This window comes from Hippocampus comes, unplaced genomic scaffold (genome assembly GCF_001891065.2).
Source record: "Hippocampus comes isolate QL1 unplaced genomic scaffold, H_comes_QL1_v1.1 scaffold156, whole genome shotgun sequence".
Classification (NCBI taxonomy): domain Eukaryota; kingdom Metazoa; phylum Chordata; class Actinopteri; order Syngnathiformes; family Syngnathidae; genus Hippocampus; species Hippocampus comes.
The window spans coordinates 336,761-361,246 of NW_017805744.1; the positions used below are offsets into that span (position 1 = coordinate 336,761).

The 24,486-nt window shown below is 41.5% G+C and overlaps 2 protein-coding genes across 3 annotated transcripts in view; one reads left to right on the forward strand and one right to left on the reverse strand.

Annotated features, from left to right (window-relative positions):
- Positions 1–24,486, reverse strand: part of dock2 (dedicator of cytokinesis 2) — a 108,773-nt gene that overhangs the window by 21,800 nt on the left and 62,487 nt on the right. The gene's annotated exons all lie outside the window — the stretch shown is intronic.
- Positions 1,590–23,788, forward strand: insyn2b (inhibitory synaptic factor family member 2B). Its single transcript, XM_019884133.1, has 4 exons — positions 1,590–1,727; positions 13,266–15,021; positions 18,327–18,401; positions 21,968–23,788. The coding sequence occupies exons 2-4, from the start codon at positions 13,544–13,546 to the stop codon at positions 22,149–22,151; spliced, it is 1,737 nt and encodes a 578-aa protein (XP_019739692.1). The 5' UTR covers positions 1,590–1,727; positions 13,266–13,543; the 3' UTR covers positions 22,152–23,788.

The following is a 24,486-nucleotide window of genomic DNA, read 5'->3' on the forward strand; positions in this document are numbered from 1 at the left end:
ATTTTATTAATTGGGCAAAATAGAGCTGTGTCTTTGTTCGAAATAACATGAGAATCAAGTTCCATTTTTCATGAAAAAAAATATTACTACTTAAAAATATTATTATGTTCTTGAAATATTTAATTTCATCATCTTTTCACTTTCTTTTCATAATTTTGTTGTGTGGTCCTATTACTCCTTTGTACCAAATAAACAATCTACAAGAATAGGGGGTGGGAGAGGGACTAAATAATTCCCAAATATGAACACAAATAGAATTGCAAATTGTGAGTCATGCTGACACAAGCTCAGACTGCAGAAGAAAGCTGGAGGCTGTAAGAAAACCAGATTTGTGCACTTGTCTGTTTGTGGTGGTTAACCGTGCAGAGACCTTTCCCGACAGACAAAGTCAAAAGAAGTTAAAAATAAATGAAGCAAATCTGTTTTGCAAATGGAAACAAGACCCGAAGCGCAACAACAGCAAGCGACATCCCCAGAATGTATGCAGGCAACATTTCTGTATGGTTTTGGACGTTCGAGCTTGTCTCATTTTTATTAATCTGCACTGTGGCGTCATTTAGGATCCACCAACAGCTTTATTGTGTATAATCTGACGTGCAGGATTTTTGATGTGATGAAAACACTGGTCCAGATGGTGGCCCAGTGACGGCCAAAACCAAACGCTTTCATGTTGGGATGCGAGCATGTATTTGTTACATTTATGAGAACCTAACAAGCACGTCTGTTTCAAAGCTCTTAATTACAATGCAAACAAAGCCTCAATGTACCCAAGTTCAAGGCCTTAATCCGGTTTTCCGCTAAAAGAGAATCCCCTCTTGATAGACAATCGAGGAAATTAACTTTACCAACAAACTAAGCAAGCGCCGCAGATAAGGCATTTATAATGAATCTTAATTTTGCAATTTTCTTTCCAATCCATCATGCTTTTGGCTCATTTCGCGAGGATCGCTTAACCTGGCTTGTGTGCCTGATGAGAGCGCCAAGGTAACATTAAAACATGTGAATGGCATCAAGAGGGTAAAGTGGGGCAGAGGGAAAGGAGGACAGCAGCTTAAAAGGGTCCGGGAGAGAAAGTGAGAGAGAGGCGAACATGGATGGAGAAGAGACAAAGATAAAAATAAAGTGAGCGTGTGTTATTAATGTGCGCTCTAGTGTGTTTGTGTTTGTTACAAGCACTGGCATTAGTCCCGGCCGCAGGAACGTCCGTGCTGCCAAAGTTTTACTCAGTCCACCTCCATGCCAGGGTCAATACACAAAGGTGGGTGAACACTCACACACACACACACACACACACACACACACACACACACACACACACACACACGAGACACGAGAGGAGATGTCATGGGATGAGACGAGGAAACAAAATTGTTAAAGAAGGTGATAATATACTTATGAGAGGGTAATGATCCATGAGACAAAACCGATAGACAAACACGCAGTGAGACAGCGATGACTGCATTTGTAGCAGTGACAGATCAACATGACGATAGAGTGGTAGAGAGGAGCAGTGAGAGAGAGGCAAAGAGAGCGAGAGGGAGAGAGAGCGAGGGAGGGTGTGGGGAGGGTGGATCACTGCAAGCATGTGAGGATCAAGAGCAACAGAACGCAAAGGGGAGAGCAAAAGAGAGCGCCAAAGACTCGCAGAGGACTAAAGGATTATTAGAGATGTGAGCAAACAGACGAGGGGACAATCAAGGGACTAGAAAAGACGAGGAAAACATCAAGTAAGTGTCTTTGTGTATGTACTGATTGTGTGCTGATGTGCAAATAGATGTGCAACTAGTCTTATGAGCCTCAGTGGACAATCTTTGCAGTTTACGGTGAGCACTTTGCGTCCAGCTCATTGTGGACCTACGACCAGGTATTTGAATGGGGGTGATGGCGACTGTATGCAAACAGGCGGCGCAGGTCCAACGGGACTAATGGAGCACTAAAACAAACAAGCAAACAACATCAAACTCTACTGAGAGCGCATTTTTCTACACAGCTTTGCAGGTGTGACAGCTGTGCATCTCTCTATGTGATTTTTCTTCAAGAAGTAACAGTTACACGGTCACGGGCATCAAATGCGTTCAAGTTACCTTTTTTGCATTTCTGTATTCGTGACAATTCACACTTTTACATCCTCCAAATCCAGATGTTTCCACGACGTGTGTGAGCAAAAGAGGCAGAGCGGCTCAGCTGATTGCTATTTAAAGCCCATGTGCCAATCGTTCTAATATGGGATTATATTGCAGGCAATAACCCTCCTCTCATATACTAATGCTGGCCCTGTGGTGCAGGCGGAAAGATGAGAGTCACAAAGTCAGCTTGCATGCATTGATACAGGAAAAAGACGAGACTATAGAAGCGGTTCATTTCTGTCCCTCAGGTTACATTCTGCACTGGTGTACTCCTTTGGGGCTAATTATTGGAAGCAGTGTGGACCCACACCGCCTAAAAGTTGTCAAGGGTTCAAAAGTGTTATTGGTGGAATCGCTGAAGTTAAACGTAAGCTGCTGTTTGACATACTGTTTGTTGGGGCCTTTCCGTGGAAAATAATGAAAATGGAAATCATTGGCTCTGGGGTTAAACTGCAACCATGATAAAGCTTTTATGAAGCCAGTATTGAGTAACCGGTGACTGAGTGGGGTGCCATATTTCAAAATGTCACCCTACTGTAAAAAGAAGTTAAACAAGTGTGGTACACAAACCGACTTTTAAAATGTGAGTGACTCTGAAAATGATGAGAAAAAAAAAAAAAAAGACGCACTATTCTTTGTTGTGTGGTGTACGCACACAAAGCGATATATCCACAACAATCAGAGTCTCCTCCTCCAAAACGTTGCGGTGCCAAGACTGACCTGTGAGGGGCAATCCGACTGCCTGAGAATACAAAGAGGAAGAACAAGTAGAATAATCGAGGCCAGTGGTTCTTCACCTTGTTTGAGCTACCGAACCCAGTTCACATGCACATTCACTTCATTGGTGAAAAATAAAAAATATGATTTATTACAAATTCAAGACATTAAAAATGCATTTATTAAAAACTGAAAAAAAAGTAAATACAATTTCAAGACATAAGTAGTTTTGTTTATTTAATTGTATGGCAGAGGCTCCGTCGAACCCCTGAGACCGATTCACACCGAACCCCTAGGGTTCGATCGAATCCAGGTTAAGAACCACTGATCTAGGCTAACAGTTAGTCTATCGGGTAACTTGCTACTACAAACTAATTTTCTTCTGATTTTTATTGGGAGACATGACTTGGTGGCATGTTTTACCAAACTCAACACAAGCTTCTCTCCCTCTTTTTTTTTTTTTTTTTTTGTGGGGCAACAGTGGAAGGCCCAGGTTGCTTCCTACTCTGCTGTCATTTTCTTCATTTCCTTCATTTCTTCAATGTCTCAGTCAGGTGTAGACCGCACACAAAGATTTGTTCATCATAAATACTGAATAGGTTAAACATTTACAATTGCCAGCGTCAGACATTTTTCTGAGCTGAGATCATCGCAATTTGTGTTTTCATGTAAAAATCACTCAACACAGCCATCAACCACAGGATAATCAGCTAAGATAATCTTTTCAGAGACATGTAAGAATTGATGCTTGGCTGACTTCGGTTACAACAGAAGGAAAATGTGAACTTTTGGCTTGATTGTCGGTAAGTGAACGTGATGTGAATATACAACCTCAAAGGAATGAAATGTCTGACTTTGTGGGTCTACTGTACTCCCCCAATGGGAAACAGGATGAAGAGACATGAGGAAGACTATCAGGTTGATGATGGAGAGCTTTGAGGCAACGTGCAGACAGGATGAGTGATAAGTCAGAGCGATGATAAGATGTGGGAGTGGGAGAAAAGAGCAGAGCATGTGGAAAGGCGTGAGCTGAAACATGAGGTGAAATAAGCAAAATTGCTGGAGCAAGAGAGGTCAACTTCAATAAAGACACACAAAGTCTTATAGTCGTCCTCATTTGATCAAGTGACCACAAGAAACAAGTGCAGTCCGAGCAACAGCAGCACAAATAAATTCCAATGGTGGGCAGAATTGTCAATAATTGACATCCCTTAAATGTTTCCCTCGTTCTCTGCGTGTTTAGGTAGCTAATGACTCATAAAAAGTGTCATTCATAAATCAAAAGAAGACAAGGCTTTTCCTTCCTGTGACTGGAAGGCCACATCACCATGAATTACATCCTGTTTATCATACCATTGAGAAGGAAAAGCTGGAAATACCCATTGCTGAAACAGATGACAGGAATTTCCACTAAAAGTTGAAATAACTGACTTTCCTCCATTATTTATAAGGACAGAAGCAGATTTTTTTTGGTTGGTTGGCCACTGGCCAGAGGAACACAACACCTCAATGAAGATTCACCAGGGCTGACTGTCTTCTATCACATGCACAGTCAGAGTGATCAATTCCAACATCCATTTTGCATTCTACAATGACAGAATAGTCTGTTATTTCTTCACAATTCCAAAGTTGGACTAAAAGTACAGAGTTTGAGAGATGTTGAATGTTCTTTACTTCTAGCAGATTATTTTAGAGTTTGCATTCAGATCAACTGTACAATTGTTCATTACATATGCATTTCTTAAAAAAAAAAAAAAAAAAGGACAGTATCAAGGGGGCTAAGAAAACTGAATTCATTTGAAAATAGAAAAATCAGGGAATGGCCTTGGCCACCGCTGGCCACCTTGTAGCTCCGCCCCTGATTATATATAGCGCTCGTCTTCATCACGGTGAGCTGGAGGCAGGGTACACCCTAGACTGGTCTCCAGTACATATTTAGTACGCTTTCACACTGAAGGTGGCAACAAATGTTAAGCCTGGACAGTTTGCAGTTTAATCGGAAAAAGAAAACTGAACTTTAATTTTGATGTTGATTTGGGCTTTTCATGTTCATGAATACATTCTAATCAAGGAACAACGGTTAATGTGCTGAATGGTATCGTACGTGTTAAAAAATTCCTGTATTGCACACGCACAGTGAGCGTGCTGTTACTTGACTCACGCATGAAACGTGTTTTTCTGCCTTCCCTGAGCGTGCTGTTTAATCAGATCCCAGTTGGAGCTTACTGGAAAACTAAAACCACAACTAAAATACCAACACACATTCTATATTTCCATAAATACAAGAAAGAGGCCTACTTTGTTTTAGAATCATTACCAGTTGAGTTTTTGGAACGCATCAGGTTTTCATAGTATAATCATCATCATCATCATCATCATCTGTGATTAAATTAGTAATATTTAGGAATTCAGCGTTACGTTCATTAGCAGGCGGAATTTCCTTCTAAAACGCCCGGGGTATAAATTTCAACATATCGTAAAATCTGGATTGTGCAAAATTTTAGAGGTCAAACTTAAAAACACCACCAAAAAAAAAGTCTCAAACACATGACGTGCATAAAATAAATGCAAAGACATTTTTGAAATCAGCATCAAAAAAACAGATAAAGCTATCTCTGATAAAAACTTGCTCTTCATCAATGTAATTGTGTTTATTCATTGTGATTACAATCAAAATAATCATGATTATTACTTTTTCCATAATCGCCTCCTCCCACCACCAAGATTCAATTAAAAAATGCATTATATTAATTGCGTATCACGCTTGATTATAGTCCTGTGATTGGATGCCGACCAGTCCAACGTGTACCTTGACTCTCGCCTGAAGTCAACTGGGGTAGAATTCATCTCTGCTATATCCTTAATGAAGATAAGTGCAAAATAAAATGGATGCATGCATGCACTTTAAATTATATTTTGGAACTCCACCTTGATAAGAATCCAAACATCGAGATTCTTCCTTAACCCGTGCTTATATCCCACCACAAATGTTCTCTAACATCAGTCATTGTTGTGTAGTACAAGTCACACAAAAACACACACAACCAAACAATACAATAGAAAAAAACCGCCACAGCAGCTGCAGCCTGTAACAAAGATAAAGCTACGTGGAAAAATATAATTTAACTCTCACAAGTGAAACAAAGAGAGTGAGAAAAATTGGAATGTAAATTCATCATGAAGCCTCAAATTACATTTGCTATTACCGGAGTGGATTTTGAATGTGTGGATGTAATGTTTTACCTTGCCGGCTGACTTGAAAAAGAAAAAAAGGAAAGGGTTCATTCTGACTCGTGCTGCTTCGGTGGGAACTTTTGGGTTTAATTGGGCCGGCCCGGGCTGCCATGTTTGTCTTTTTGCACGATTTGGAGATTAGCTTTGGTGACATCTGGCTCTTCAGCCGAGAAGCTGATTAAAGCGCATTGTCCCTTAAAATTATAGCTGCATCCAATTAAAGCGAACAGCAAAAAGGAGTGAGGAAGAAAACAGCCGGCTTGGTTTTCCGCTCGTTATCTTTTTGCTCATGCTTACTTTTTCTGAGGTGCAGGCATAAATGTCGCATCATGACACTTTCGATGAAATGTTGAAAAAGATAACGATGCCGATCAGGGAGAAGACCTAAATCTGCAAAATCACAATATTCAATTCTCAGCAGAAATGAATGCAATTTAATGGGTAAGGGGTAAAAATGGCAAAAAAAGCAGAAATAAAAGAGAAACATCTTCGTACTTTCCCACAAACATGCATGCATCTAATGTTAAAATATTTATTATCATATTTAGTTCTGTATCTGTTGTCAGCAATATGCTCAGCTTGTCTTTGACGACAAAACAATCATCACATGCCTCTTGAATGTATTTGAAAAGAATTGCAGACAGACAAGGATCTGTGCACGGATCAGGTCTCGGCTTTGTGCTTGTTGGCTTTCATAAATATGCAAAGAAATCTCTGGTGAGAATCTTGCAGGCTTATTTGGATTCATTTGAAGAGGACCCTCAAGGTTATTGCCAATGGGGATGTATCTCAACATTCTATTTCCTCAGTCCTTGATGTTTACAAGTGTTCTGTTTTCAATCACGAGGCAGCTTGAAATGTACTATTACTATATATTACACCCAAATCTAAAAACGGGTTTAGAGTGGAATTCTTAGTGTCGAAGAAACCCAAATTTGTAAAACGCCTGCCCCCACCCCCACCATGTATAAAATATGCATCAATATCATCATTGCGAAATGATCCATAACAAGATGTCATATTTTGGGTAAAAATAGCAACGTGACCACACTACCCAAAATGTACTTACTGTCTTCTAGAGTTAAGGCTTTGAGGACGAATGTGCGAAAGGTGTCATTACAGGGCACTAATGTGCGTCTCAACCAAGTGCGCACACACACACACACACACACACACACACACACACACACACACACACACACACACACACACACACACACACACACACACACACTCTCAAATGCCAGTTAAATAATGCACCTCACCTTGAAATGACATGAGACATGAGTTAGTGCTCTGTTCCGAGTGTAGAACAGTGTGTGGACATGCACTTAAAAACATTCCTACACACACACACACACACACACACACACACACACACACACACACACACACACAAAGCCAGAGGGCACACTAAGAGATGCGACTGAAAAAGACAGAAGTGGACAATCGGGAACAAATTACAGTAGCTGATTGCCCCTCGCACACCTACTAACCCACTACAATAATAAAATGTGACCCCTGGCCTTCCTATTGGGAAACCATGTTTTGAAGCACCAAATATTAAATATTAAAAAAGGAAAACACATATGCTACAACATTTGTTAACTATGTATTCATTCACTCTCTTCGTTCAATGAGTGAGGTCACACCTGCCAGCATTGGAAGTGCCTGTAATTTAACCCAAATATGTTCTGCTAAGTTGCTGATGGTGTAGTGGTACACTCGTATGTGTGTATCGACTTGTCGACATGTATGCGGGTAGCGTGTGATCAGTTCCCACTTAGTAACTGTGTGGATGTGAGCATGAAGGGTCGTTTGTCTTTATATGTTTCCTGCGACTGACAGACGACCAGTTCAGGGTGTAGTCTGCCCTCCACCCGAAGTCAGCTGGGATAGGTTCCAGCAACTCCCCGCGACCCTCTATGCTATGTTCTGCTATTGTGAACTTTTCAACTTTTACCTCCACCTTGACGAAGGCTCCGGGCTCATCTGAAGACAAACAGCCCCAAATAATGATGATGCAATCACCACGCTTCACTTCTTGTCTGCCGAGAGCCAAAATGTCGACACAACCTAAGTTGCCACATAAGATGGAGGGACCACAAAAACAGACACGCGCACACACAAGCATATGCTCGCAGAGACCGCAGGCCTGCCTGCACTGCAGACAATTGGTGAGAAGCACAACCATGCCAACTGGCAAATTAAATTCACAGCATGTAGAAACAAATTCGAGTAAATCGAAAAAGACGCTGTTTAAAACTCAGAGTAGTGTTTAAAGCTTCTGTGTATGTGTATGCTCAAGCATATTTGCATTGCGTACTGATTACATGCAAGCAGCAAGTGCAGCTTGACACATGCCTCTTATTTACTTGCCCACTTTGATTGTTTCCCTCTCTTCTGTCTTTACTCCATTGAGAGAATTCTTTTTGTCACTTTCGGAGATTTCAACTTGGGAAAATTGGCCTTTCCATCTCTTCCCGACTTGCGTACATTACTCTCATCTCATGCACAATCCTTCTTCATCTGTTCTCTCGCCTATTATGCTACCCGCCACTTCTTTGCGCCTCCCTGCATTGCTGTTACCCTTGCGCCCCTCATTTGTTGCCCCCCCCCCCCCTACAACATTACTTCCCCTTCTACTCCTTGCTCATTTTTCACCGTCAGGTGTGCGATGTGGGTGAAATACAGAGTGGCGAAATAGGGAAGGCAGAGGATCAGAGCATGTGAACAGCAATTGAAAGCATGACAAAGATTTGAAAAAGTGGCTATGAGCACGGTAGAACGTGGTGCTTGAACACACCATAAAGACAAGAGTTCATTTGCTTTAACTTTGTGGGAAAATACTCATTTCCAGTAGATGGCAGCAGTTTATATTCATCATTGAACGAATGACAAAAGGATTCATCAAAACTGAAAATAGAGACGCAAACCCCCTGTTGAGAGGTCAAGATTACTGAAAAAGGGTGGACGCATATCAAGAATAGACTCAGCAAAAGCCTGATTCTCAAACGTGTCTTTAGCAGTGCATACCAAATTTTTTACACCACCTACCATCATAGGAAACACTTAACTCATTGAATCACAGCCATTGTCACTGGAGCAAACCCCTCAGTCACAGCCACCTTACTGGATTTTGACTGATCTTGCAAGGCCTACAGATTATTATGTTGCCAGATAAACATGCAGCCTACAAAAAGAAAGATGAGACCCTCTTCTTTCAGCTGAAAGAAAAGGTTGTTTCTTTTTCCATTACTCAGCAATCAGCATTAGAAAATAGCTACATTTCATCAGATTTCCAGTTTCTGAGGAAAAATAGAGAAATGCATGCATTTCAAGCACAATTTCAAGTATGGCACTATTATTTTCTTTTTGCTTTTTTGACAGCTCAGACATCTAAATATTTTCCTTCTACAAATCATCATAAACAACACCACATAAAAGGGCTTTTGCTAGGACAAAAATTTATTTGCACTCTATTGAACAGATGAAATGAACTATGAACAGACGTGAAACAATGAATTCAGTGAGGATGTGCACGTGTATGTTTGCATGTCCATGTGCACTGTACGTGCACATGTGCATGTCGGCGTGCACCATATGCATGTGTATTTCCCCACCATTGTGCAATTCTGGCATACATTTTTTGGGTGTGATACGAAATCGAGCAATTGCCCGACACACAACATGTCTTACACCAAATTCGGTTTTCACTTCGCTTGCCTTTGCAAAGGCTGACGCGGCACCTTCGCTGCACTATCCATGCACCATGCGAGCCCCATGAGGCACACAATTTTGGTACACCCGGAGCCTCTTTTGATGGCTGCTGCTTCCTTTTGCGCGGACGAAGTGTCCTGCTTTCAACAATTCCATCTCACTTGTCATGCTTGGTGGAAGATGTCCTTCCCCAAAAGCAATCCTGAAGGGTTAATCATTTTGATTACTCCTTCACTACTGGTTCGGGTGCACTTTCGACTAACTCCCGGCTGCGCCACACAACTTTATGCTATTGCACAACTCTTCCCATGCATCCTTCCCCCTTTACATTTACTTCTGCAGCATGATCCTGGCTGATCCTTTACACCCGCTGACCCTCGTGAACATGTAGAAAATGGAGGGGGAGTTTGAAAAGTATTTGGCAAGCACTGCTAAGAAGGAGGTGGAGATGTAATGTTCAAATACACCTTGTATCTGGCATGGCTGCCGTTTGGAGAAACAAAGCGTTGGAAATGAGATGAAGTGAAATTGCCTTCAATTGACTGTCAGAATCCCAAAGCAGACACCAGAGAACTCATTTTTCTTAAATATGCAGACACCTGCAGTCAACACTCTCACAATCTCATGCACAAACATTGTCTGGCTCACTGATCTCACTTGCGGGAAGATTATCACCTGCAATGTATTTTCCATTTGTTTTTCCCCTGTTCTCTGTGGTTTGTCTTACATTATGCAATAATTAGGTGCGCATGCACAGATGATGCGAAAATCAGTGGTCAAAGAGCTGTTGGTACATTTGAGAACCCAGGTTATTATGGTGAATTTTTCTAAACACTTAAAGTTATTAATTATGCGAGGCATTTTAGAAGTGCCGGAGCCAAAAAGGATGAAATGTCGCTGAAATTGGAGCCTTTGTGTGATGGTGACTCACTCAAGGTTGCCACTTGCCAAAGTGGCATCTGTCAGCGACACCAATGAGTTTCATATTTGGCACAAACCGACGGCACAAAACATTCACTGTTAGAGCTGTTTCATCAAACCTTGAAGGACAAAATACTTTTGTCACTGAAGAAATTAAAAGTTGGACGAAATCACAAATGAGAAAAAAAAGAACATAAAATGTAATATGTCTTCACAGGCCGCAAATAAAATAACTGATTATGTATTTACAGTAGTCCAGTGTTCGAATTTTCCTCACTTTTTGAGAAGTTCAGGCAGGAAAGCTAAAATGTTTTAAATTCATATAATAATGTGCAGATTGTTAATCCAGTTAAGATGACTGCATCACAGTCGAGAGCTAACTGCCTTAAACTAATGTTAGGTTTTGAACTAGGGTTTTAAGCTACAGCTAGGGTTTCCGAATAGGATTTTAATTCTTGGCCAAGAGCTAAGGTTTTGAACGAGGTTTAGGCTTTCAAATTAGAATGTTGAACCAGGGTTCGAGTTTCAAACTAGGGTTTTAAACCAGTGTGAGGGTTTCTAACTAGGGATTTCAATTAGGTTAGGGATTCAAATTAAGTCTTGAACTAGTGTTAGGATTTCAAATTTGGGTTTTAAATTGGGTTAGGGCAGGGGTGTGTGAAAGAGCCATATAGCACAAAAAAAACCCTCCAAAAACAAATGTGTCTGGAGCCGCAAAAAAATAAAAGCCTTCTATCAAACTTACAATGAAGGAAACACATGCTGTATGTATGTAGGAGACTGGACTGTCTCAGAATTGTTTATGTTATTCATTCGTTTTTTGTGTGTTCACAAACCCCCCATATAATTTATTTTGTGATATCCTCGCTTGATTTTCTGTTTTGGTGTGGTGCATTATTTTCGCTTTTCTTGGTGTCATTGAAGTGATCATTAATTTCCATTTTTCGGAGGCTGTCTTTTAATGCCTCTTGAGTCGAACGAGAGGAGAGAAGGCACGGAGTCAGACGCAGACGTGTCTGTGTTTGTCGAGACTGTTAAAAGCATAAATAAAGTGTACGTTTTAAAAAAACAACACCACAGCTCTCCTTTTTTCGGAGCTGCAACATGTATCTATATCTATCTGAGCTACATTAGCCTACTATCAAAATTTGCTACAATTACACGGTGAGCCTTCATGATTAAATGTTGTTTTTCCATGCAGTGCATTCAGTAGAGCCCAACCTTTTTTGACCGAAGATCTACTTTTCGTTTAACCAACCTACCGCGATCGATCCGCGCATACACAATACACTTACAGACGCATGCCTACCTACGCGGAGGCATGGGACGCACTTTTGCAGCCTTTTTGACTATCGTAGCTCACGTGTACCGTTTTAAAAATGCTTTTCACGGCCCTCCAGATTCTCTTTGCCAGTACCCTCGGTGAATTGTACATGAAACGCCGTTTTTATTTATTTATTTATTTATTGCAACAGCCACCTGCCTTGCATCCCGCCCTGCTAATAGAAACGTGTGTCGCAGGCTGTGATGCAAATCTTCGTTGACCGAAACCTTGAAATGTAATATTTATTCAACATATTTTTACAGCATTGGGAAACGTTTAGAATGTTTGTGTCATGTTTTTACTCCTACAGAAACCTTATTTAAAACAAAACAATAAATTTCCCTCCCACATCTTTTTCCATTTTCAAACATTTTTTTATAATGCCTCAGGGAGCCACTCGATGGCTCTAAAGAGGTGCATGCGGCTCTGGAGCCGCGTGTTGCCAACCCCTGGGTTAGGGTAATAACGTAGTACGTATTTAAACTAGGGTCAGCGTTTCAAACTAGGGTTTTAAAATAGGACTAGTGTTTTAAATTGGGTTAGGAATTCAAAGTAGGACTTAAACTAGTGTTAGGGTTTCAAACTGAGGTTATAAACTAGGGCTAGGGTTTCAAGCGAGGGTTTCGACCTAGCGGGTGTAAATAAATATGTATTGTATTGTATTTGAAGATTCAGAATTGTCCATTGGTGTGAATGCGAGTATGAATGGTTTGTTTAAATGTGCCCTGCAATAAATTGGCAACGGATCCAATGTGTGCCCTGCCCGTCTACCAAAGTCAGCTGGGATAGGCTCCAGCTCATCCAAAAACTCACTGAGGACAAGGGGTATATAAAAATGTATGTATGGATATGATTTTAGCTTTATCTTTTTGGAGAAGTGTTTCTTATACTTTGATGACCTTGTTTAGCTTTACTGAAAGCAAAAGGGTCAATCGAAAGCATCATTATTTTCCAAAAGGTACATTATTTTAAATTCAATTCCTGTTTGACATGTAGCTAATGAACTTGTCTATTTTAATTCTTGTAGGAGATAAAGATGTGTTTCTGCCACCCACCTGCTTATCTAATATGAGCTTGATAGACTTGTATTGATCCAGCACCAACACGACGTTTGAGGCTTACAGATGGTGCTAATGTGTATATCACCATGCCAGTCTGGACGATTATTCTCGCACTCTAGCGCTTTTTTCCCCCAGTCACTGCCTCTCTTTCTCTTTCCACAGATGCTCTGTCAACTCATCATCTGCGAGTCATTGATCAGAACCTGGGAAAAACCTTGACAACTGCAAGTTACTGAACTACCGAGGGGAACATAAATGAAGTGGCATTGAGCGCTTGGGTCCAGAGTGGCTATTCAGTGCCGAGCTAATACATTCCAGGACACTACCACTTTCCTGACCCCACGTTCGATTGGATGGAATCTGGCTGACTCTGACTGATGTCCCTGCCTGCCCCCTCCCGCTTCAGCTCCTCGGGGGGCTGAGGCAACCTGCCGAGGAGCATGGGCCGAAGGGTGGCTGATCCGACCAATCCCGTTCCTGCACTGGGGGTTCCCCTGGCAGGAGGACGATGGGGACCGCTGTGCAGTGTTGGGGTGCAGACATCTCCTGGATTGCGGACTCTCTCTTTCATCAAACGGCACGTCAGCCAAGCGGCCAACCCACAGCGAGCCCTCACCATAGCAACAAGTGCAATGGAGACAGCAGGAGTTATCAGGAGTGACAGCAGCAGTTTGCCTCTGTCCAAGGAGACATCACAGAACGAAATCAACAACCAGACACAGGATGACATGGGGTCACAAGGGTCGGGCAGTGGCGTTTACTGCCAGATAAAAATGATCCAGGCAAATCCAACAGACTCAAAAAGAAAAAGGACATCAAAGTACACCAATGGCAGCGTGGTGGGTTCTGAAATGTTGGGAGGTGTCTGTACCGAGGCCCCAGAAGACAAGGAGCAGAGCCAAGAAAAAAGAAGGGTGCAGTCTCTACGTGGGGAGCAACATTGTTCTGTGGCAAAGACCAGGGGCATTTGCACGACCGTTCTCGCCACCCCACCTCGGCCCTGTCGGATGGTGACGACCTCCTCGCCCCAGCTGTGTGGAACATGTGGGAGGAAACGGTCACAGCTTACCCACTGCACAGGCGCATGTCGCAGAAGGGCTGCACCTCAAATATCATCCAGCCAGACTTTACCGCACCCCGCATGGAAGCAGGGTGCAGTGCAGAACCACTCAAAAAAGGAATCGGTTTTGGACATGAAAACCCAAGACGCATCAGTGAAAACCAGTAAAATCCCACAGTTGTCACACACAATGCCAAAAACAAACATTTCAAACTCTAGCAATGCAGCACAAACTCAGAAAAAAACAAATACTCATCAGACAAGGCCACATTCTGCAGAGTTTACACACTGCAAGGACACAGCCACACAAACAGCTGACACACACGATGACAGGACTGCACCACAAGCACCACTAACAAATTGTCCCACTAAAACAGAGGTAACAGAACCACTTTTATCAGACAAAAACAAGCATAACAAAAGTCAGCAAACAAATTTAGACACCACACCTACAGAACCCTCCGGTCAAATAAGTATAAAATGTAGCACCCCTCCAGCTCTCTCTGCAAAAAAGTCCCCCAAATCTACTGTCCCCAAACCATCAGGCCTCATAGATCCCAACAAAAACATACAACAGACAATTAACAGTCCCAAACCAAACCCCTCCAAAGAGACTAAACTGAAGAACTACACAAAGCAGAAGAGCAAATCTTTAGACGATCACACTCAGTCTTGCAAGACGCACAAAACAGCGCAATGTAACGGAGCTCCAGCGGGAATACTGGCTGGGAGTGCACCTCGCGGCCTGGAGAGCAAGTTACAGAGTGTGGAGGAGAACCTTGTGTCCAATCAAGAGAAGATCAAAGTCCTCCTCAATGTCATCCTAGACCTGGAGAAAAGCAAGGCCCTCAGCGAAGGGTGAGGGAATGTGGTGTTCTTTACTTGTCCATGTTTTGAGAGTTGGATGAAGTTCAGAAGCTTGTTGAGGATACTTTTCTCAGGAATTCATAAAATAGTGGCCTCGACTCTGATGAATCAGACCCCATTGATCGCTGGGTGTGTTGATGAGTCAGACCCCATCAATGGCTGGCTGTGTTGTCCACTCAAGACAAGCCTTACCTCCGAATAAAAACCTGGAGCTTTAACATTGTGTAAATACACATTCTCGAACACTATTTGAGGAAAATATGGTACACCCACTGGCCCTAGGATATAATGTAATGAATTTCAAATGCCATGCCTGTAGAGATTCAATGTAAAGTATGTGTAATCCTATCTCAAATCCAGAGGGCATGGAGTCAATTCCTTGCAAATCCTACACTCTTATATCTCATCTACCTGATAAGGTGAGTAGTCACCATGGTAACAACATTTCTTCCAGAGGTATTGACCCGAAGAGGGAAAAAAATCAGTTCCCCAAGCCCGCTCTAGCTACTTATTTTATTCCTGAATCTCATACATCCAAATTGGCCAATGCCCTCATTTAATTTACCAAACGCTGTCCACTTTTCTCTCTCTTTGAACTGCTCCCAGCTATAGAAGGTATCACTTACACCTTCAGATGATGTGCAGTGCTGGAGCCCTATTCCCCTGCTTCTTTGTCTTTCTTTCTGCAACCCAAATCACCTTTCTCACTAACAACCCTCATGTCTCTTTTTTCTCGCCTTCTGCCATCTGCTTGCATCCTGACAACCTGTCTAAGTACATTGTCATATGCTATGATTCATCTGCTGTGGCTTCCTACTGTTTGTCTCTTCACTTACCGTGGGGCACTCTCAAGCTTTACATCTAACTTCCTTTCAAGGACACTTTCTTAATGAATGCTAATCCCACATGATGTTACGCATATCTGGTTTTATTATTCCAAAAACAGAATATATAATAGCACTTGCGTTGGTGTTCATTTGGTAATGGTGGCCGGTAAGTGCATCATCCCAAATGCATTGAGCTGGTAATTAATCTCCCCTCCAGAAAAAGCGACCCAACCGTTTTAGTGGCACGACTATTTAACAGATGCAACCATTGCCAGTTTTCCCCATGTAGCGTGTCCACCTAAACTCTTTTTTTCAACACGGGAGTGCCCTCATCCCCTTTCAGGGTAGACAGATGTCCCACACAGCAGGCTAATCCCTATCAGATTACATTTGAGAAATGCAATCAAATGTTTAAGGCTCCTCAACTGAGTACGCAGGCACTCCAGCACTTGGTGTGAGTAGCTGAATGTTATGGGCCTTTGTATCTCATGTTAAGAATTTGAAAAATTAAGGATGAAAAAGATGAGCTGAATGGAAGAATCAGGATAAAAAATGTGCAAGCTCAAACAAGAGTTCAGACCACAGAAGGAAACTGTGATAAAGCAAAAAGACTTATGCTGCTCTGCTAAGAAAATAAATGATCAAGTACCAACCAGCCAACCAACCAACCAACCAACTAGCCAACAGCCGTTTCCTTTAAACTTTCAATTGAAAAATTTTAAAACAGCTGCTGCGGCAAATTTCTTTCGACGAATTTGCATCGATTGGATATGCATATCATGTTTTGAACATATTAAGATCAAAACATGTATGCCCTGTCTGGCTTTCAGAAAACATTCAGGAAAAGCTCACATTCAACTCTTTCAAATCCTGAGGTAAATTACATCGGTAAAGCTCGTGTGCTATTTTGGTCCCAACAACAAAGAGACCCAGCTGTGTGCACTGTGAGTGGGTGGAGAGAGCAAGAAAGGTTGTGACATGACGAGTACAACCAAAAGAAAGAAAATTTACTTCCAACTTACACAATTACACACACTATGGCCATATTGCGTGTGTTATGAAATACTAACTTTAGCTGATAGTATTTCACTCAAATGAAAGGAAATATCTGAAAAAGTCAAAAAACCTAATTAGGCCTATGTAGAAATAATTATTTAATTACACATGCCAGACTTGTGTGCGGTCAGCGTGGAATCGGTTCCTACTCAGTGACGGTGTGAATGTGGGTATGAAACGTCGTGCGTCTATCTGTGCCCAGCAACTGACTGGTGACCAGTTCAGGATAACATCTGCCTTCCTGCCCAAGTCGGCTGGGATAGGCTCCAGCAACTCCCCGCACCCTCTCCAGGATAAACGGTTTTCAAAATGATGGCTATGTTTTCTGTCCACCAATAGAGTTCACAACATGTCTGAATTGTTGCCAATTTAGCAACGTTTTCACTATATTGAGTGACTTTTGTGACCCCTATAGTACTACTTTTCCAAAAAAGTGACAAGCAAAATGTTAACAATGGTCTTAATGTTAGCAACATTTTTATTTCCTGCACAGTGAATGGAAGAGGTCCAAGAACGTTTACTCAATGCAGATCTACAGTTTCAGATACCGTCCGTTACTGTACATTACACATTACTGTCAATAATATACTTCATGCTTAAATACTGTTTCTTTGGTAGTTGTGACAATGAATTGGTGGTTGGTATGGTTAAAGTCCTAATTTTCAAAGTGTTAATTTTAATGACCACTTGTCATTTTGTTTAAAATGTTTATTTCATAATTAAAACTTCATACCTCAATATCTTCACACATAGCAATTTATTGAACCAAGACAATATGCTTTTACTAAATAAAAATAAAAATAATTGTTCATGTTCACAGTGGGTGACTGGTTAGCACGTCTGCCTCACAGGTCGTGGAGTTCGATTCCGGGCTCCGGCCTTCCTGTGTGGAGGTTGCATATTTGCCCCGGGCCTGCGTGGGTTTTTTTGGAGGGGTATTCCAGTTTCCTCCCACATTCCAAAAACATGCGCCTTATATACGGATCAATACTGTATTCTGATTTCTTGGAAGTAGTGTTTGTTCTGTAAAGCGCTTTGTGATGGCTGTAGCGGTTGTGAAAGTGCGATATAAATAAAGATGTATTGTATTCCCGTTGGTGTAGCTACATCTCGGGGATTGTAGCTTCCATTCTATGTGTCTTATAACGCGGTGCGCCCTATATATGAAAACGGTTTTAAAATAGGCCATTCATTGAAGGTTCGCCTTCTGAAGTGCCTTATAGTGCGGAAAATACTGTATTTGTTGTATACTTTGTATATATTTTCATGTGTAATACATTTAGATTAAATGGTATGTATCTATTTTTTTAAGGAATAATATTTTCAGATCAGAATATACAAAGTTCGAGAAAAAATAAGCACTGAATCTGATACTGTGTGATATGTTAAGGACTTGTTTTTTTCTTTCTGCAGCCGAAGCTCATACAGAACAGGTCAGGACATTAACAACTGTCCCACCTGCCAAAAGACAGCCTGCATCATCTACAGGTAATGACAGAAGCTGTACACTATTTGTTTTGATGCTGAAGTTCCTTTTTTCTTTCTTTGCTTTCTCTGCCTCAAAACCTTTTCATCACACCATTCTTTTTTTTTTTTCATTACTTCTTCAGTCTGGTCTCCTGCTGGGTTTGCCCTTTCTGCTCCTTCTAACACTACAGACAGCACTCATTTAATTTATCAGTGTTGACGTTTGAAATGTATACATTCATCTCACTCTTTTCTTTTTTTAAATCAATATGTGAGTGATGTGATATTCTCCCTCCGAAAATTATTTACACAAAGCAATGTTCTGTGCATGCAAGCGCTGATCACTCGTGCCTGTCTTGTCTTTGTAGAGCGAGTGTAATACCGTGGTAAGTCAAAGCGTTCCGAGATCCTGTGTAGCTAAGGGGCGTCCGTTGGCACTTCCTTATACAACATACCGTATACCTGTTTAATACTCACATCATTATGCAAATCATCAGGTTCTCATCACTTGTATACAGCCTAATTTGCATTTCATGTCATGTTTTGAAGCCTGCATCCATGTGCCCATTGCCAAAAGCCTTTATCATTCCTATGACACTGAGTGCACACACTTAGCTACAATAGAATGCAAAAATATGCTCTGTACAAGTGCAAATACATCAGGTGCTAATTAAACAAACAAAACAGAAGGACTTTGTTTTGTTTGTCCCAGATTTAACATATTTCAGTTTCAACTGTGCAAGCAGTCCACAATGACCTATCAAAGTACGCAGAATCATGCACTCCGTAGAGAGACTTATGCAAACTGAATGACAAACACACAGAAAAAGTCAGACATAGATAGCTCAAGTTTTTACAATTGTATAATACGATATTAATCCATCCTTTAAAGTAAATTTCTGTCAGTGGAGATGAGTGAGGGACCTGGGATTGAAACATCATCTCTTATGATTTGCGATTTTAAAAAAATTGGTTTTCAAGTGGGCTGGATATTTTGCTTTAGTCGTTCTTAATTAAAGTCGATGGATGGAGACAAAGGAATAAACTTTTGACAGCCCCTCTGTTTTCCTCTGTGAGCTTGAACAGCCCAAATGGACAGAGAGGAAGAGAAATTCCACTTATACTTTATAATAAAAGAGAGCATACGAGAAAAAAAAATCAAAAATCAAAAGGGTTGTTCCAATGATAAGGAGAATTAATGCAAGACACTTTCAAGTTTAGATAAAAAAGAAATTGAAACTGAATGAATAGCTGAGTTGACTTATAACCACCCATTTACGCATATCATCTTGGGATCAGTGCATCGCTGTTATGTGGAGACAATGTGAAGGAAAAAAAAACACCAATAGGAAAAAAATAAAAATAAGCAAAACGGAGAATTTGACTTTTAACTCCTCTAAAGATTTATTGCACTGATTTGCACTGATCCTCACCTCACACCTCATTCACCTTGGCCATCTTGTGTCAGATGGTGAACATTCATGGGGTTATTGAAATGGAAAAGACAAATCTTTTCGGTCATGGCAAAGGCATGGAGTGAAATCAAAGTCTGATATAGTTGTTCTCTCAAGAAGAAAATCTCTTAAATTCAGATGGAGGTAGACCATGACAGAAACAAGGTGTATCGTCTGATGTTCTTCTCTGTCTGTATATACATTACAGTAGGTGGACAATGTCTCGTCTGGTGTATCTTCCTGGTATCATTTATTGATGGCAGTCCTCTTTACCCATTTGTGTTGTACATCTCCCTGCCTCCTCCTCGCGCTCCCTTGATCCCCGATCTCTTATTCAGTGTGCAGTGACCTCTCCATTGTCCTTTCTCTCTCGCATCATCTGAGGCCCTCACTCAGCCTCTTATTCAACTGCTCTTACTGATCTTTTGAGGTCCTTCTCTTCCTCGTTCACTCCGCGCTGACCCCAGATTCATGAAAGCAGAGATAGCTTTCAAAGTTCCATCTCTGAAATCTTTCTTTTCTGCCTGCATGCATCCACCCAAAAAAAAAAAAGAAAAGTCTGTGCAATCCGCCTCTCATCTCAAGATGACTCAGCTTCTGGAAATCAGGGTAGCAAATCAGTCCAATTATCAATCAGGGTTTAGGATAGACCCTCGAGTTTCCCCCCATCTCCCTTTTCCACCTGTCTGGATATGTTGACGCCAACAACAAAGAGATTGTGAGCCAGGCCCAACATCAGTGACCTCTGAATGACTGGAAAAAACATTTCACAGACACACTGCATTTATGACAAGAAAAAAATCTGCACAGGAGGAGACCAACTCTATTTTTTTCTGTTCACTTTCCGACAGTATATTTTCCTGCAAACATAAATGGCCAGGTACCGCAATACTATTTTTTCATAAAAACATATCCGTCTTTGAGTTCTGGAAGGTGGAAGGACCTTTTCCACAGCAAGTTTAGCTAAGGCATTCTGGAAAATAGTGCATGACAAAAAGTTGTTCAGACCTAATGTGAATTATTAGGTAGTCATTGGTCATTTTTGGTATTTGCTACTGAAGCCTGTGAGGGATGTCAGAAAATTTATGGAACCGGTGTCACAAAAGATTGATTTCAAACCCAAGAGGCGGGAAAACTCATGGCACCATGAGAACGCGTCCGCTGACAATGCCCTGAACATCTAACAGTTCCTGTCCAAGAAAAACATTGCCATCCGTGCTTGAGCAAATTCCCAACTCACCTGACCTGACTCAGTGTGATTTTTTTTTTTCATCATTCCCAACCTAAACGAGGTCCTCAAAGGGACACATTTTGAAGACATGGATGACATTAAAACTGACGTGATGACGACGCTGCCGAAAAATCCTGGGAAAGTGCCTTAGACTCCAGGATGATAACTTGGAAGGGGGATATGCATGTGAAATACAACTTTGAGCCGTTAGTCCTGGAACCTTTCTGACACACCTTAGACATATCAATGTTTTTGTTTCCCTTAAGCAGCAGCCTTATACATACACACACCTACTAAAAACTGCACCGAAAGTAAAGGTCTGACAAGCTTCCAAAAAAGGACCTGCAGCGATGGATACTTCTGAGAGATTGGTTTGGGAGGAGTGCTGGAGAGGGGGAAGCTCAGCATGAGTAGGGGATGGGGCTTTGGGGCGAATTGGAAAGCCGTGAGGGTTTTACTTTGAACACATCACACAGCATCCACCCTTTCCTCATCCTCTGCTTGTGTACTTCTTTACTCTGATCATTTTATTTCCAGCGCACCAATTCATTCATCTTTCAGCTCAAGGGCATATAAGTGAAGAAGGCTACCGTCACGACAAAGGATACGGAAGACACATACGTTAAGAACAGTGTTGACATCTTGATTTGAATGCATTTTCTCAACCATTCTTCGAGGTGACAGAGTTTTGGCAGTAGATTTTCTCTTTAAATCGATATTCCCGCCATCCTTCTCTTGTCGGTAATAAGTTATTTAATGGTCCTCATGACTGTCTGAAAAATGAGCCGCATAATAAAAAATAAAAATAAAAAATAACCTCAACTTGACTTGCGACATTACCCTGTATCTAAATTGCTGCATTTCCACATTAACCACACTGCTCTCTCTCTTCCACACTGCAGTGTGGAGCATGATTTCCGCCAGCAGGAAGGACGCCTTCAGGGGGTGATGGAGTCCCTGGAGGGAGAGTACGATGTGCCTGCACCTCTTCTGACCAAAGCCGCAGTGGCCGCTTCCCAGGCCAGCCGGTCCAGCGCCAAGGCTCGTGTCAAGAAACTCCGCAAGAAGTGTTTCTGGTGGCTCTGATAGTAGCACAGCAGCCTCAGCAGGGATATAAGTGTGGTCCGTTCCAGAATGTTCCACTGCAAGGGAATTTTACTGCGGTACTGTGGATTTGGAAACTAACTGGGAATGGTACAAAGATATGAAAGTTCAAAGGAGCTGCTAAATGTCCAATGCACTGTATACCAGACCGAATCATTAATTTTCATTTTGTGGTCCAAGTGGGGAGCCTGTCTTCTACATCGTCTGAAGTAAACAGATGGAACATTAACGATCAAGATTGTTTGCCACTTGGCAAAGTGTTTGTCCCGGATGATGCATCAAAAGGATTTATGGCCGAATGGATTCATTCATGTACGGACAGAAATGAATCACAATGTAGCCATTTTGGCTTAATTACAATGGGAAAAATTGAGAACCTCAATACGAAAAAAAATGGGAATAGACCAGCCTAATGCTGGTACACTGTTTCAAAAGTTGAATGTAGCAATAAGTGAAGCATCAGTTAAGACGTGTGGAGGAACTCAAGCAGAAGAACTCAATAGGGCAATAACGGGACAGTCTGTTGGGTGAAGAGAGCAAAGTCTTTGAAATGTCTACTGAGAACACATTAAGAGATAACATTATGGAGCAACTGATCACAGACTGACAGCCTGTCTCACATTATTAACATTTGTGTCAACGCTGACCCACGGACTGATTGATTCTATACTGCATTTCCATTCAAAGCGGAAGCCGCTTGCTCAGACTTTATACAAGTGTCGTCACTTAGAGTACATTCAACAACAAATGAATGTGTTGCAAAATATGCGTAGACCAGCTATCTGTTCATTGTTCGAAATTGGCTTGTCTGGATTGTTCACAAATGTGCCAGGTGGGGGCCAATCTGAGCCCAAAGTAGCAAAAGAGAGAAGAAAATTAATGTCCACCCAATATAAACAGTTGGTTACAAACTAATACACTCTGGATTGGGCTATTTTATTTATTTATTTATTGTGGGACATGATTCTATTCACACAAAGGCCACACCATTATGATTAATGCTACTGTCAAAGAGGTTGTGTATTTAGCTAGCTAGGTATGCCTACGCCCCGAAAATGCATCTTTTTTCAGATAGTCCGGTGGCTTTAGAGCGCCTCATTATCAGCCGAAATGATATGCATGTCACGCAGGAGAGCATGGACAGGGAAAAAAAGTCTGACTTAACAGCTACAGTTCGTATATGGACTAGCTAGCATGGCTGCTTTAGAGCGCCTTGTTGGCTATGAGTGAGCACAAATCACATCGAGGAGGCAGAAGAGTGAGGTTAAAAATAAATGAATAAATAGGACAGAACTTTGAGTGGATATATTTTCTCAACTCAAAAATACCCGTATATTTATGTGCAGGCATGAGAAAGATGCTCGACAAAGTATCATCCATTTTGGTCCTTGTTCTGGTAATTGATTGACAGCTACTATTTGAGCAGGGCGCAGTTTCATTGCAATCAACAGAAAAACCCACAGTGTTTGAAAGCTGAGAGAATCTCTTGATTTTTCACTATTGTGAAGCCTCGTTTTATAGACGTTGCAATTTTTTTGTAATTTAAATTCTACGGGGTTGTTAACAACAGTCTTCTCTGTAGTGTGTCAAATTGTAAAGAACATATTTTTTTCACTTCATAGGGACTTTAACAATATGTTTATTTTCATAGATAGCAACGTGCAGTGGTAAGGAACACCACAGACACCAGACTGAGCTGTGTCTGATAGACCTTTCATGTTGTTGAATAACCAAAGTACGAGAAACACCTTTCCGCAGGATGAAAAATCAATACCACGAGACTGTAACACTGTAAACTACAACCACAATAATGCATTGATGACTGTCCATCCAACCATCTTTTTCTGTTTATCTGGGGTTGAGATTAGGCAAGGAAACCCAGATTTCCATCTCCCCAGCCAATTCATCCAGCTCTTCCAGGGTAATCCCAAATTGTTCCCAGGTCAACCAGGAGACCTAGGGCCCTATTTTGGTGTTGTGCCACTTGTGCATTAGGGATACAAACAGCAAATCCATGTTCATGCCGGGGCAAGTCTAGTTTACCATGTTTGAGAAGTTGTAGACTTCTCAAAAGCAGGTTTATTTTTGCAGGGCATGTGGTCTAATGCGATTTCGGTGAATTTGATCAAGGCACTGGCAGAATGATCCGGCGCTCCACGAATGTATGCAGTGTATGTCATCGTGTTTCATTCATAAATATGACACCGGGCAGCACAGAGGTCAACTGGTTAGCACGTCTGCCAGGGTTTGATTTCAGGCCCCGTGCTTCCTGTGTGAAGTTTGCATGTTCTACCCATCCCTGATTGGGTTTTCCCCG